Below are 15,450 nucleotides of genomic sequence, written 5' to 3'. Positions count from 1 at the left end.
AAACAGATTATTCCTTCTTAAGCACAGTGTTTTACCCATGTTTCTGTTGAATTTTATTCTGCTGTTCCAAGCAATTTTTCCAACGTGTCTTTTTGAATTCTGTCTCTTCATTGACCCACTTCTACATTGTCTTATAAATGTAAGGTCTGGAAGTCTAATTATTGGATTGTGCCTTGATCCAGAATTTCTATGAAAGTACTTAATAAAACTGGATGCAGGATATATTCCTATGGAAGTCCAATGAGAATATTCTTCCCTTTGGTGACGTGTTACTAATAGCTACTTTCTGGTTATAATTTCTCCATAACCCTTTGTTCATGATCACTTAGCTTGCTTAGAAAATAGTCATGTGTTATTTGGACTATGTTCCTTACTTAAAGGTGCCTACTATTAATATAAACACTTACAGGTATCAGCGTACTATTTATTTGCTATGCACTGCTTTATGTTTATTTTTACGTTTTTATCCAGCTTGTTGTTCTGGACAGAATACACAATATTGGCAAAACCCCCACCAATATATGAACTCGTAAGTCTTCTGAAAAGACGTATAGAAAAGCTACCTGTGAAAGTAATTTCAGTGATTTCAGCCTTTATAATATATTCTTAGCATTTAGGTTTTCAGTAGCTATTCTAACCTTGTTATGACCTTTTAGAGTTTCTTAATCAATTATGGAGGAAAAAATCTCAAAATAATAACACCGCTTTGCAGTGCCAAGGTGGATGATGATTATTCTTTGGCGGTGGAAAAACATTATGTATGAATAACAAAGCAACGGTGAAAGAAAAGCAATGGTGAAAGAAAAGCATTCTGAAGGGAGATTCAATGGGACTGATATTTTTTTCTAATCTCCTTGGCCACACTATAAAGAGAGAATTGGGACATTTTGCGCCTTTTCTGGCAGAAGTGTGTTGGTTTTTTTTCTTTTTTTTTCTTTCCTCTAAAAGAAGCTCATAATAGATCACTTTGTGGTCTGACAGAATGGATTAATGTTGGAGAAAAGTAGCTGGATTTTACAGCGCATTGGGATTATATTTGTTGAATGTCAGTAAGGTCTGTGTCTTCACCCATATTCTGTCACAAAATTGTGTTTTTGTTTCTTTCATGAAAGAAGGTTCCTGTCTATGGAAACTACTAATTACTGTGAGGGCAGAAGATCAGGTTCTTACATTTTTACAAGGTTTGAGCCATTGTACTATACATAGGCAATATATGAAATACTTTATGCATTTTTCATTGCATAAAACTATTCACTAATAACATGGGAGATGATGCTGACATGAACAGAGCTGAGACTACTTCAAGCCTGACTATACAGTAGGTCTTAGTGGAAGCAAACACAACTAAATGGTAGGAGTCTCTAACACATCGGAGAAATTGCTAGCAGGTTGAGATAGTTTCTTCAATAAAAACGTATATATATGACAGAGAATCCAGTATTGTGCAGACATTATTTGCAGATATCGATTGTCCTTTCTGTTACCATAAAACAGGAGCTTTTATGAAAGAGAGGTGCTGGATGACATGAAAGAAAAGATTTTGCAGGTAGACATTTGCTGACCTGAAAATATACAGCATTTGGGAGTAAGACTCTGTGGAACTGTAAAATAATTTCTCTAAGCAGCACCACCCAGGGCAAAGTCTTCAGGTTTTAAAAGTAAAAAAACTAGGATTTTTGAAGGTGCTCAGTACTCATAGACTTGTTTAAAGGTATGGCTATTTCCAGATGGGAAATGGGGATGATCAGAGTAAAAAACCACCTAAAACTGAAAAGCAAAATCCAAAATAATACCACATCCCTACACAGTTTATTCAAGTAAAAAATGGAAATGAATCACAGTCCTAGAAAGGTTCATCATGTTGACTCATGAATGTTTAAAGCGAAGGTGGGTGGCATAGAACGCACTGCTACAGATCAGCTTAAACTCTAGGTTATTAGCTTAACCTTCAAAGATACGTTCTAGGGGTCATTCATCTCAAGCAGTTCATCACTAAAATGTTCATTTACAGCTTTGTGACATTTAAAAAACAAGCAGTGAATTATGTCCATCATTATGAGTGTTTGTTAGTAGGTAATACAAAATACAAGGCAGTGATAGAAGGGCTAGGAGGAGTTTTGGTCTTCATTGAATTAAGGAGTTAACAGTAGCCAGTAGAGCACAGGAGATGTTATTTGGTTTGCCAAAACAACATTGTGACTGGGAGAGGTAGGTACCTCAGAACAGGAGGAAAGCCAATGACACTGCTATCTTCCAGAAGGCCAAGAAGGAGGACCTAGGGAACTTCAGACTGGTCAGTCTCACCTTGGTCCCTAGGAAGATGATGGAGCAACTAATCCTGGAAATCATTTCCAGACACATGAAGGATAAGAAAATCATCAGGATTAGTCAGCATGGATTCATCAAAAGGAAGACATGCTTGATCAATCCAATACTCTTCTGTGATGAAATGGCTGGCTTAGTAGATGTGGAGAGAGCAGTGGATATTGGCTACTTTGACTTCAGGAAGGCTTTTGACACTGTTTCCCATAAGATCCTCATGGAGAAGCTGATGAAGTGTGGGCTGGATGAGAAGCCCAATTCAGTGAGGTGGACTGAAAACTGGCTGAATGGATGGGCTGAGAGGATGGTGATCAGTGGCATGAAGTCTAGTTGGAGGTCAGTAACTAGCAGGGAACCCCAGAGATCAATAATGGGTCCAGTCCTGTTCAACATCTTCATTAATGATTAGAATGATGGGGCAGAGTGCACCCTCAGCAGATATCTTACAAAACTGGGAGGGGTGGCTGATACACAAGCGGGTTGTGCTGCCATCCAGAGGGACCTCGACAGGCTGGAGAAATGGGCTGACAGCAACCTCATGAAGTTCAACAAGGGGAAGTGCAAAGACCTGCACCTGGGTAGGCACAACCCCAGGCACCAGTACATACTGGGGGCCACCAAGCTGGAAAGCAGCTTTTCAGAAAAGGACCTGGGGATCCTGGTGGACACCAAGTTGAACATAAGCCAGCAATGTGCCCTTGTGGCAAAGAAGGCCACCAATACCCTGGGCTGCATTTAGGAGAAGCACTGCAAACAGGTTGAGGGAAGTGATCCTTCCCCTCTACTCAGTACTGGTGCAACCACACCTGGAGTGCTGGGTCCAGTTCTGGGCTGCCCAGTGCAAGAGAGACATGGACATGCTGGAAAGAGTCCAGCAAAGCACCACTAAGATGACAAAGGGACTGGAGCATTTCTTCTGTGAGGAAAGGCTGAGAGAGCTGGGACTGTTTAGCCTGGAGAAGAGAAGGCTCAGGGGGATCTTACTGATGTTTGTAAATACCTGAAGGGAGGTGCAAAGAAGACAGAGCCAGGCTCTTTCCAGTGGTGCCCAGTGACAGGACCAGAGGCAATGGGCACACACTGAAACACAGGAGGTTCCCTCTGAACATCAGGAAACGCTTTTTTACTGTGAGGGTGACTGAGCCTCTTAAAGAGGTATTTGGGACACCTGAAGTCCTCAATATTGAAGGACAGCCTTTCTGACTTCACAGAAGTTGCTTTGGCCAGTTTTAGAGATGGCATGAAAAAATATCCCTCAGTGGAGAACAGATTTCAAAAACTCTCTAGCATGAGGCAAGAAAGGTGAAATAAGGATGAACTCAGAATGTCCCCTGTTGGCAGAACCTTACCTGAGTAAGTTTGGGGCTGAAAAATTGGATTTCTAATGTTTACATAGGTATTTTGGCAAAAAAAATGCTACAATATGTATTAAGAGTGTTCACTGCAGTTATTTGAATTTCATTCTTTCTGATAAAGCAAATGCCTTGGACCTCACAAGCTTTCTTATGAAGTTTTTCTTCTACTGTCTAAAACAGATCAGTAGTTTCCAATTACACATATTTGTGGAAATCACATTTCTTTTAGCTACTTCACTTCAGTATATAGAAATTACTGGTACCAATGAACTATAAAAAAATGACAGGAAGACAATTTTCTGAATACTTGCTGAAACAATAATCATCAATAACCTTTTCATGAATATTCCTTATTCAGCTTATCCGTGCGTGACTCCAGTATTCAGTAACACGCATAGTCTTGCTGACCTCTACTTTCTGACATTTTCAGAAGTTAGTTTTATATGTCATACAAAGGGATTTCAGTTCAAAAGAAAAAAACAGCAAACCCAGAATATATAAAAATTACTATCATGTAGCAAAGCCCCCTTAGATGACTTTTCAATACCTTCCAAAAGAACACATTTCCTTCCTTTTAACTAGTTACTTTTAAACATTACAAATGCATCTTGAATCATACATACTGGGGCTAGTTATACATGTGCAATGTACATGAATGTAAATTATTAAGTTTTAGCTTTGAATTATACTATATTTTTGTAGGTGGGGGCTAAAAACCCATGCCTGGTCATATGAACACACAAACATATTAGTTTAATTTAAAGTAATTTATTCATTTCATATTTAGTAGCTCCATTGCCTTTAGTGGGCTTTTACAGATTTAAAATCAACTGAGAAGTCGGTATATAAAAATAAAGGGCTATTCTTTTCCACTGTGTGTGCCCACACATATGGGGATCACATCATGATCATGTATATAGATAGATACAGCCAGAGAGTTCTTGACATTGCTCAGTTTTAAAATTGCAATAAGCAATCATTCAAAAGTGATGCACACACTTCTAAATAAATATACATAATGTATCTTTGGAAATATTTTTGGGGGTCCAGAAACGATTTAAAATGAAAGACAAGACTCTCCAAATCACAGTCCAAATTTCTGCATATAAAAGAAGCTAGTGAAATTTTTGCTTCCTTACTGATGCTCATTTACTAATGTAGCAAAAATAGCTGCAAATCAGGAACCCAATTTGGAAAGGGGGAAACAGAGAAGTGTTTGTAAATTGCTGTGTCTTTCAACATACTTGCATCAGCTTAATAAATCCTACAGCTGGCAACCTTTCTCCATTTAATTTGATTTTCTGACAATAACTCAGGTGGTTTTTTTAACCCTGGCAAAAGTTGCTTGGTGTAGTAGAGGCTGTAGTTGCATGACCACATGCCCTATAAGTCAAGCCCTTTGAAATCCATGGTTGCCATTTAACAGAACAATCCTTTGCCTCTGTGCTGGTAAGTTCCAGCTTCATGAAACAAAGGAAATAGAATTATACCTGTTGCCATGGAAATCTGCAATTCCATCACTTTTTTCCTTCATGTAATACAAAATGTATGCAAAGGTGATCACTGAACAATATGTGGGAAACATTATAGAAATGCCATCATTTTACAAATGATTTTATAAAATCTCACTGCTAGTAGCAGTTGCAACTTTTACCACTGTGTCCTACATGGAAACGATTAAGAATAATGAAGAGACCACAAGTTCTTTCATTTTGTAAACAAGAACCTATGCTGATTTGTCAATGGATTTTGAATCGCAGACACTGTAGAGATATGCATTCAACAGCCAGCCATATGAATCCATGTGAATCTTGCCTGGCAGCTACCTTTACCGAAATTGATTCCGACAGACTGAATATGTGATGAGACTAGCAGCTTTTACCCTGAGACAGTCATAAGTAACAGAGTGATTTATGCTTCTACCATAGCATGGAAAATCTTCACCAAGCCCTTGCTGTTGAATACTGCAGAACTGAAATATTTTTGAAACACCTATTCCTGCAGCTTAGATGAGTCAGTACTCCAATACTTTTTAACATCTTGATCATCAACATGGGCAGTGGGACAGAATCCACCCTTACCAAATTTGGGGATGATATCAAACTAAGGGGAGCAGTCAAACACCCAGACAGGAGGGCTTCCATTCAGAGGGACCTCAGCAAAGCAGAGGCAAGGGCTGACAGAAGGCTCATGAAGTTCAGCAATGACAGATGTTAATGCTGCAACTGGGTCAGGGCAACTCGGTGCACAAGTACAGTCTGGGGACTGACTTGCTGTGCAAAAGCTCTGCCAAAAGGACCTAGTGGTCCTCGTGATAACATGAATGATCAGCGTACGGGTGCAGTGATGGAGGTTAACCACATACTGGACCACAGTAGCAAAAGCACGGCCAGCAGGTCCGGGGAAGTCACATTTCCCCACTATTTGGCACTGGTGAAACCATATCTGGGGGTTCAGCTGTATTCACAGAGCCTTCAGGTTTGGGCCCCGGCACAAGAGAAATGTCAAACTTGAGAGAGTCCGGCAGAGAAACTCTAAGAAGCAGAATATGGTCAGTGATGCTGGATTAAGTGTCTCATGTTTATTCAGCATGAGAAAGAGATGGCTAAGAGAAATCTAACTCCAGTTTCTCTCTCTCTCTTCTTAAAGGTATGTTGTAGAGAAGACTGTTACCAGCAATGCACAGTGAAAGGACAAGAGGCAACAGTCACAGGCTGTGGCAAGGGAAATTTGGGGCAGACTTAAGCAAAAATTCATCACAATGAGAGCAGCCAAGTCCTGGAATGGCTACGCATAATCTACATCCTTGGGGGTATTCAAAACTTGTCTGGATAAGACCCTGGGTAACTTGGTCTTGGTTTGATGCTATCCCTGCTTTGAACAGAAGATTAGGGGAGCTGACCACCAGCAGTCCCTGCCAATGCTAGTTTTTTTGATCCTATATTCTGTGGGTTTGAACATCTGAGAGCTAATGAGATGTGCTGTGCCAGTGTGCTAACCTGACATTATTTTGCTTACTGTAGTAGCTGCACATCTTTATGTAATATAGCAACCGTAGTAAGTGAAATGTCAAATCAACAGTTCAGGGACTGTATTGTCTGTACTACTGTCTTAAATTTCTGATTCCTGCACAGTGCAGAGCAGCTGATAAATAACAACTGTTAGCATGGCTGGAATCATATGTGGGGTATCAGTAATGTAAGAACAATGATGCAAGGCTGAGCAAAAAAGGAACGTAAACAACCCCTATCTGGACAGGCTTTGATTAACACATATCAAAAGACAGCTTGTACTTGGAAAAGTGCCCATATTTCAGATACCTTTTTTTTAGATACTAAATATCTGTTGTCTTCAGTCTAAACATAATCGGATTATTATAAACAATTTCATGGTAAAAAATCTGTCATCTTTATAACAAGGAATGGAAGCAGAGAAAAAAGGCAAAATGAAGACAAAGGGTGAACTTCACCTAATTTTTGTCCTTCCAACAGGTACCTGATGAGCCAAAGCACAAAAAGCACAGGAGGGATTTACAGAGTAACTTTAGGACTATGATGAGAATTTTTGATCCCCTCTCAGATTATTACTTTTTATGTCTCCTATTCTCTGAATAGCACTGTGCCCCTCTGTAAATCATTGATAAAGAAGTTTCTTATTAATCAGAGACAAAGCCTTAACTATTCCCTTGGGTGATATAAATAACTCCTGAACATTGCTGCTGAAACAGAGGAAGGCCTTGGTTGACAGGAGACACAGAATGATACTGTAGTTCAAAAGACTGATGAAAAACAAGTGAAAAATAACTTTTTCAGAAGTTAATTCTTCTGTGAATAAGTAATAGACTTTGATTCAGGATTTGTTTTGTTGTTGTTTTGTTGCTGTGATATTCCCAGCATACAGCTGATTACTCTATGACCTTGTGCAATTCATACACAGCTGAATTTGGCCTTAATCTTTCTGTGCCTCATTTTACTCATTAGTATAATTATTGTAATAATACCTGTCTCCTGAGAGCATCGGGTGGCTTCATCAGCTACTATTTTTGCTAATTATAATAGGAGCTCTTTAGGCTACTTTAGTTTATTTTACAAGAAACAGTTTTCCCAAAATAGCAGATACGAGATTAATAATAAATTAAGCCCACTGGAGAACTGGCTTGAGAATTATTTTTCTAGTAATACTGAAGTCAACATAACCTGCTGCTCTGTTAAGAGAGTTTGATGACATAAACCTACCAGCACAGTTATACAAGCAAGTTGTTTTAAATGTACACAATGCCAAAGCAAACTTCCCTTCCATGTTAAATGCTTCTCAAAGTTTAGTTAAGGGGTGGGCTGGGAATAGCTAAATAGGGTTCAGTCAGGCATGCAACAACTACCGTATAATTACAGCAGCCATTCCTAATTTATCACTCATCATCATCATCATCATCATCATCACTCATATGATCCACGGCTTTTAGCAAATAAAACTGCTAATCAAATCATCAATTTTGTTCAGGGAAGATTTTTTGGCTCTTCACTTTCTGCATTTTCTGGAAACAAATATGAATTTCAACTTGACAGTGTCTCTCCAACTACTTTGATAGCTCTGTAAACGTGCAACATTTTGTAAAGTACAAGAAAAGCAAAAAAAAAAAAAAAATTACAAATGTGCTTATGTCACCAACCTTGAAATCCACTTACATACAAATGCTGCTTTGTAAAGTTGAAATAAATGATACCTGACTTCTAAGAAATTTATATCTAGCTCTTTAAAAAGTTCCTAGAAATGTAGATAGGTGGCTACACAGATTTTTAAAGTGCCTACGTGCTAAATTCTCAGGAGGGTTTGCATTTTCAGATACCTTACTATGCAAACATCTTTGCCCTGTTGCATTTAAACAAAGTAATGAGACCCTAGCTGCTTAAATTGAAATGTTCACAATACAGCATACTTGTGTGCAAACAGATAAATGAGGTGAACAGAACAAGGAAAACAAAGTTCATAGGATTCATGTATGCAGCTTAGGATGGATTCATAGGATGGAGCAGGCTCCTGGCAGACAAGAAACTGTACTGTCTCCGTTATGAGACACCTCTGTGAAGCTTTTGTTACAAGGTTTGGTTCAGCTCCTACTTTATACTATGAGGAAGGCAGATTTCAATCCAAGTTTTAGGTAGCACAATAGAGAGAAAGCTAGAAGAATACTGTAACATTATACAATATATTCCAGAAATCTTTAAGAAGGAAAGAATGACAGTAATTTCTAGGTTAGGATACGCATCCTATGTGGTGAGGTACGTGGGGTTTAGTCCCTAGGAGAGGGACTTTTCGCATTCAAGATCGTCCAGCCCAATGGCTAGGGATAAGAGAGATTTCAAAATTGCGTCAGGCAAGGGAGGAATTGGATTTTTCCCACCATGCTCTGAATGAGAGCCCTCATGACTACTACTACTTCAAAAATATTCAAAACTCTAGTGCAAACTCTAGTGGATAGTTTTCAAATGGCAAAATGGCATTTAAATTACATCACCAACTACCAAAATATCTGATATGCTCTTATGCAACGACTTGCCAGCTCTGCTCTCGCACCTACCCACAGCACTTACCTACACACTCCACAAACCTTTATGTTGTCTGCAGTGTTTCTGACGTGATGTATAGCTCTGTTCCCCCACTGCGTACGAGCAGCTGCACTAACCCTTCATTACCATAGTAAAGACTTGCCCTGTACTGCGGTTTCATTCAAATGCACAGCAAACATCCAGCAACAACCACCATCTGCAGCATCCCCTGGAGAAGCAGGGCTTTACACCTCATCCTCTCACTGCCTGCAAGGTACCCTGTTGGAGACAGTGAACTCCTGCCGCCGACGGAGGGAGAGGCGGGTAAAAAAGGTGTTGACTTGGTAAGAAAGGAGAAAGCAGTGGCTGTGGAAGTTCAGATTTCATGGGAGGATGAAGTATTTTCTTTTAGGAAGTGAACGGCACCTGCTGCATAGTATTTGAATGCTGCTGCAGTATTTGAATGTCTATTATTGGATATGAGTAATAGTCCTTGAAAAAATGCCAATGAAATAAGTCTACATTCAAGAAAATATTTTTCTTTCAGATAAGATCAAGAAAGAAAACAGCTCCAGTTGGAGGACTCATTAACTGCTGCTGAAGCCAAGTCTGAATTTTCACAACCCTCCTACTTTCTTCTGAAGTGGTGAATGTTGGGAAGAGACTTGCGACCCAACGCTAGGACTTACTTCATCCAAGTACACACAGTTTTCTGAGCCCGAGAACTAACAAAGAGCCTGTCAAAATTCTTAAAAAAATTCTCACAGAAAAATCAGAGTCAGGAAAAATGTCATTATGTGCTTAATGAACAAAGAACCCTATGAGAAATTACTGATACTTATGGGAACTGGGTTTCAAAACTCAAACCTAAAAGTACACAGATTCTGACTAAGGGGAAAAAAAAAAAGAAGTCAGCGTTCTTGTTTTTGTTGTTAATCTTGGCAATATTTACAGCTGGTCATGGCTTGCCAATGGATAGGCAGATCTTGCAATGGAACACTCCCAATTTTCTATTATTTGTTTCCACCGCAAAGAAGGGTAAGCTTTACTTCTCTAGAAGTTCTCTCCTGCCAAAACCGCTGCAAGGCTACTTCAGCTTAAACCTGTAACTTTCAAAGACCTCTACAACCAGTAATGAAAATAAGCTTCACAACATCTGTGCGAACCAAGTAAACAATTCACCAACGATATATTGCAATAAAGCAGCCACCTTTTCACGGGGTTATAAAGTTTCTAAACAAACATTATACAGCAATACCATACAGTAGTTTCAGATGGGAAATACAGAGCAATATTGAGCCAAGTATTTGCATGACTAACCGACCTGAGGCTATACTTTAGCTTATATAAAGTGCATGAGTACATGAATGATCACATGTATTCAGAACCTCAGTAGTTGGAGCTTATACATGGAAACAGAAGAAAACGTACTAAGAGACCAATGTGTCATGACAGGGGATCATCTATTGATGAACTCTGGAATTTTCTTCTCCATTTTCTCCTCCAGGTATTGACTGGACCCAAATGCACTTAGGCAGAATTACAACATAAAAGAGCTTTGTCATATTAAGTAAATTGCAGTGCTGAAATCGAGCCCAAAAGACATATATTTTAACTAAATATTTCACATAATCATTGGGTCAGCAGCCTCCACTAGTGTCTCTCTAAATTTCCCATACTTCACAAGTTGAAAATAATAGTTATACCATTGCACAAAGACATAAATAACAACCATAAACCAGACAAAGCCCCGAAGATGCACTGGCAAAGGTCGGATACTTCAAATTGAATCCATCATTTTAAAATGAAAATTTAGAAGGTTTGATGTGTTTGTTGATGATGTTCGATCATCTGAAGTTTCAATGAGTATGTGTTTAGGTTGTGATCCAGTTAAAAAGACATGAAGAAATACATAGTACAAACTTGTTTACAGAGCAAAGCTAAATTAAAAGTTCACTATGAAACTAATGCTGTTATTTTCTCCAGCCTCAGTTTGTTTTTTTTCTTTTCTGATTCTAAGACAATTTACATTGATATTCTTTATTCTATTTACATTCTTATTAATACCATGCCTAACAACCCTGTCCTTTATATTTATTCTCAGACCAGTCCTGTGAAATACTGTTACCCTCCTCATTCTGTTCCAGATAAGAAAGAGCAAGATTAAATGACTCACAGGCTTATTTCTTAGCCACCTTCCTCTTCAACTTAAGCCCAGTTCCCTTGCCTGATATTTGTCTTTGGCACATTCATTATTTCCCTCCTAATAACTTTTTTTTTAAAAAAATATATAAACTCACTGATATTATCTTTTTTAAATGACAGAAATCTATCATGATGACTCATTCACATTAAGTTGAATATTAGAGACAAGACTTGTAAATAATGAGAATGGAAGAGAAATATACAGATGCAGTGTTTCATAAAGGTGTTTATCTTCTGGTAAATGTTAAAAGGATCACAATCTAAAATGACATTATTTTTACAGCTCTTCTGTCTAAAGCAAAACAAGTGTCATAGAATATTTCCTATGATAATGTTATGGAACTTGCACCATTATCATTTGTTCATGCATTTATACTTCTGTCTTACTGATGTTTGATTAACTTCAGCTGGTTAACATCAACTTTAGTGCTCTTTTATTTAGAATTAGTTTTACACATTGTAAATTTTTATTCTTTTGAGATTACAGAATAGGTTTTTATTGGCAGCTCTTGAAAGAAGTGATTTATAAGGTTACAAAGGTACGACTATTTCCTTAGCATGCCTCCCTTATATTTGTAGTCGTAATCTGAGAAATCTACAGTTCTTAACCCCCCATTTTATACACTCGAACAACAGCGGATGCAGAAGTTACATCAGGACTGTTTTCAGTGGAGGCTGAGAGGCAAAAGACCAAAGCTGGCATTATGGATGAAAATCAGGTCTCAAATTCCAGTGCCATGCGACAGTCAGCACGTTGTCATCCTGGTGTAGAGGTTAGATAGAGAAGTGCTGCTGAGAACAACTGTGTTCATATGCTGCTGTGTGAAAATTATCTTCACTGAGATCCTTTAAAAAAAGATCACCAAAACCAACATAATCTACTGATTGCAAGAAGGAGGATACTCAGCATTTACGAAGGGTGAATTATTCTTTTTCCTTCTCTCCTCCGGATGGGATAACTGGGAAGATCTGATTGTTCACTGGTGCCTCTGTAAACCAATTCAGCTCAGTAACCCTGCAGAACCCTCTTCCTTTTAGCTAATTTTTTTTTGCCAAATTAGCAAGCTGAATTGACTCCCTGAGTCAGATAAGCACCCGAGCTAACAGAAGGGAAGTAGAGGGAGCTTGCAGCCCAGCCTGGGGACAGGGAGGGATGGAAGAGCTGGCTGTTAGACATGCAACTTCCATGCTCAACACTAGACTACAGTTAGTGGGGATACATGTTATTGTGGAGGCTATCACTTTTTTGGGGGGGGGGCTAATTCCAGGACTGCCAGTCCAACCAGATTTCTAAATGTTACATTTAAAAACAAAACGGGGGGGGGGGTGCTGTGTACGTGTAAAACAACGCAAGACAAGAGGTATGTAAGAATGCAGACTATTCAGATGATAAAACCAGAGTTGATGACACACTCATATTGATAATGCAACAGCACTAAATAAAATCTTGTAAATAGAAAGCCAGGCATTGTTCTTTTCAATTAATTTGTTGGGTTGATACTGTAAAACCACTAACAAAACACTCCCATATTGCCCCTTCCCCTCAAAAAACCACCTGCAAACAAAAACTATCATCTGTATTACACTGATCCATTAAAAAAGCAAAGAATGAAAAAAGTGAATATACAGATAACAATTCTCCTGAAAAGAATTTCAATTTAATTACTTGCATTGGCCCAAATTTGCTACTGTCCCAAACAAAGTGAGCATAAAACACTATCATTTTGCCAATTCAACGTTTCAAACTCAATCGAGAAGACCACCTGAGCTAAATTAGATCAATGTCCACTTTGCCATAGTATTTGAACAAAATCCAGTCTGCTTTCGTCACAGTAAAACCAATAATCAACTCGAAACCACACCTATGCCAGGGACTATTGATCCCATATTTCAGGTCCTTCCTCCAGTGTTATAATTTGAAAGGGAAATGTGCAGAAGACAAAAGTGTGCACATGACTGCCTACTTAAACTGACTGAACTTCCCCTGCCTGTGATGACAGTGAGGCAGATTTGGTACTGTATTAGCTGCCACAGAGCAATTTTGCTTCCAGTCCATGCCCTTTCGGAGGTAATGCAAAGACTAAGTTTCCTTTTCACGTCTCTCTCTTATTAACACAGTTATCCAGAACATTACTTGGCTTGAGTAATAGATTTCTTAGCATAAAAATGAATTTATTGCTTAGTATTCCAAAGCAGCATTTTTGTGTGCAGAGACCTCCATAAATGGAGTAATGTGGCCTGTGGCTGCCTGCAGTACCTTTATCTGAGAAGTCTCTGGCAGCAGTAAGTAATTTTACCTTTTCTCTTCTGCCAGAATTTTTTTTCTGTTGGTGTGTTTTGTGTCTTTTTGCTTTTTTTTATCAGTAAGGTGATGCACTTTGTATATTCATTAAGAGAACTAACCGTAATCTATATACTTCATCAAGGTCGCTTTGGTAAAAAATGCACATTTATTTCCTTTATAAACTGTATTCACTTTTTATAATATTGGATTACAACCTATTCTAACCTGGAAAAATGTAAATGAAACTTCAGTGTATTAAATACTTAAAATATGTTAACATGTAGGACAGAACACACAAATATTCAAGAGTCCTTTCCAATATATACCTTCTAATGATTGGAAGGAAGAAGTAAAGATGGAATTACCGTTACGTTTCTTCCCTTTTCCTGATTTGTATAATAATGGATATACCATTAAGCTTCCTTCACTTTTAAAAATTTCTTTCATTTTCACCTTTACAAAAGAAGGGAGATTTAATTCTGTAATATTAAACATGAGCTGTTCATTACAGAAAGGGTCAGAAAAGAGAAAAAAACCCCAAATATAGAGCTATAGATACAGAGGATCAAAGGTCAAGCTTTGTGAAGACCTAAAAGACATTTATGGCCTCTACATCCCCTATTTAAATATATACTCTTGCTTGTATTTCAGTTTCAGATCTTATGTGAAAAATATACATAGGCATTTGGTGAAACTGGGATTTAGATATCGGAGAAGCAATTATACTTGATAAAAGGAAAATAATATATAGTTAGTCTACTTAATACCTTCAGATTTTGTTTCTAATACGAATGCAACTCAAATGCTGTAGGTGACACAGATGACCCCTTAAATGTTCAGCACCCCATCAGTCAGGAGCAGCCGAGCTTCCAAAATCAAACCAACATTAGCTTACTAGTTGAAGTATAAAATCAACAGACTTTTCAGCCTCTTTTACACAGCCCACAGCTTCTCAGCAGCCTACGGCAGCCTACAGCAAGTCTCTACCGACCTGCCTCTGCAGATCACAGCGTAGCCTCATCCAGGAGCCAAGTACATCATGCACTGCTTGGCTGATGAGTCATTTCTATTTCTCGGCCTTCTCTCAGTTTGGTATTACGTACAATATGGCCACAGCCTTCATAAACAAGGTTTCAAGGAAGTCATCTGATGGCAGAATGGAAACGGCTTTGCTAAGCAGCAAAGCTGCTACTCACTTTCAGGTGGAAGACCTGAAAGTGGTGGTTCCACAAAAGGAAAATCCTGTATGATCCTGGTCTAAGCTCTTATTACGGCAGCATGAAAATGCTCTTATTTCTCTTACTGGTGTAGACAATTTAAGAGCAAACATATTTATAACGATGCTTTTTCCTGGTTTTGGACTATTATTCAATCACTTTCTGCTCACCAGAATGTAGGGTTTTTTGCCAGCACTTCTACTACTTCAGATGCTCTTCCATTTACTCTATCATCTTGTCTTGGACTTTTCAGCAGTCGCTCCTGTGTCCCTAATCTTATTCTAATCTTGATTGTGAACTCTCCTCTTCCTGCTTTTTTCTGTCTGAAGTTCGTGCATCTCAACTATTATGCAAATGCTCCTACTTTGTCTAGTTTTATCGAAAAGCTCATCTACCTTTCACGATAAACCACCAAGAAAGTCACTTTTTATGGCTTCCCATCTCAGATCTTAGAGACATCCAGAGTCTGAGGGAAGCATTCAACATAGCAGACTTTTGACATGGAAATCTAAGTCTTTTTC

General features: G+C 38.5%; 1 protein-coding gene across 2 annotated transcripts in view; it reads right to left on the bottom strand.

The window, feature by feature from the left end:
• DOK6 (docking protein 6) overlaps positions 1-15,450 on the bottom strand; it is a 266,549-nt gene that overhangs the window by 58,273 nt on the left and 192,826 nt on the right. Inside the window, exon 7 of one of the 2 annotated variants that reach the window (XM_030011403.1) lies at positions 11,873-12,274. The exons of the other annotated variant lie outside the window; for it this stretch is intronic. Coding sequence (XP_029867263.1) covers positions 12,203-12,274 — 72 coding nt within the window. The 3' untranslated portion in view covers positions 11,873-12,202. Of the gene's footprint in view, positions 1-11,872; positions 12,275-15,450 lie in introns of those variants that run through there. 2 annotated transcript variants of the gene reach the window in all.

The sequence above is a fragment of the Aquila chrysaetos genome, chromosome 4 (assembly GCF_900496995.4).
Source record: "Aquila chrysaetos chrysaetos chromosome 4, bAquChr1.4, whole genome shotgun sequence".
NCBI lineage: Eukaryota > Metazoa > Chordata > Aves > Accipitriformes > Accipitridae > Aquila > Aquila chrysaetos.
This window is presented reverse-complemented; position numbering and strand designations above follow the sequence as displayed.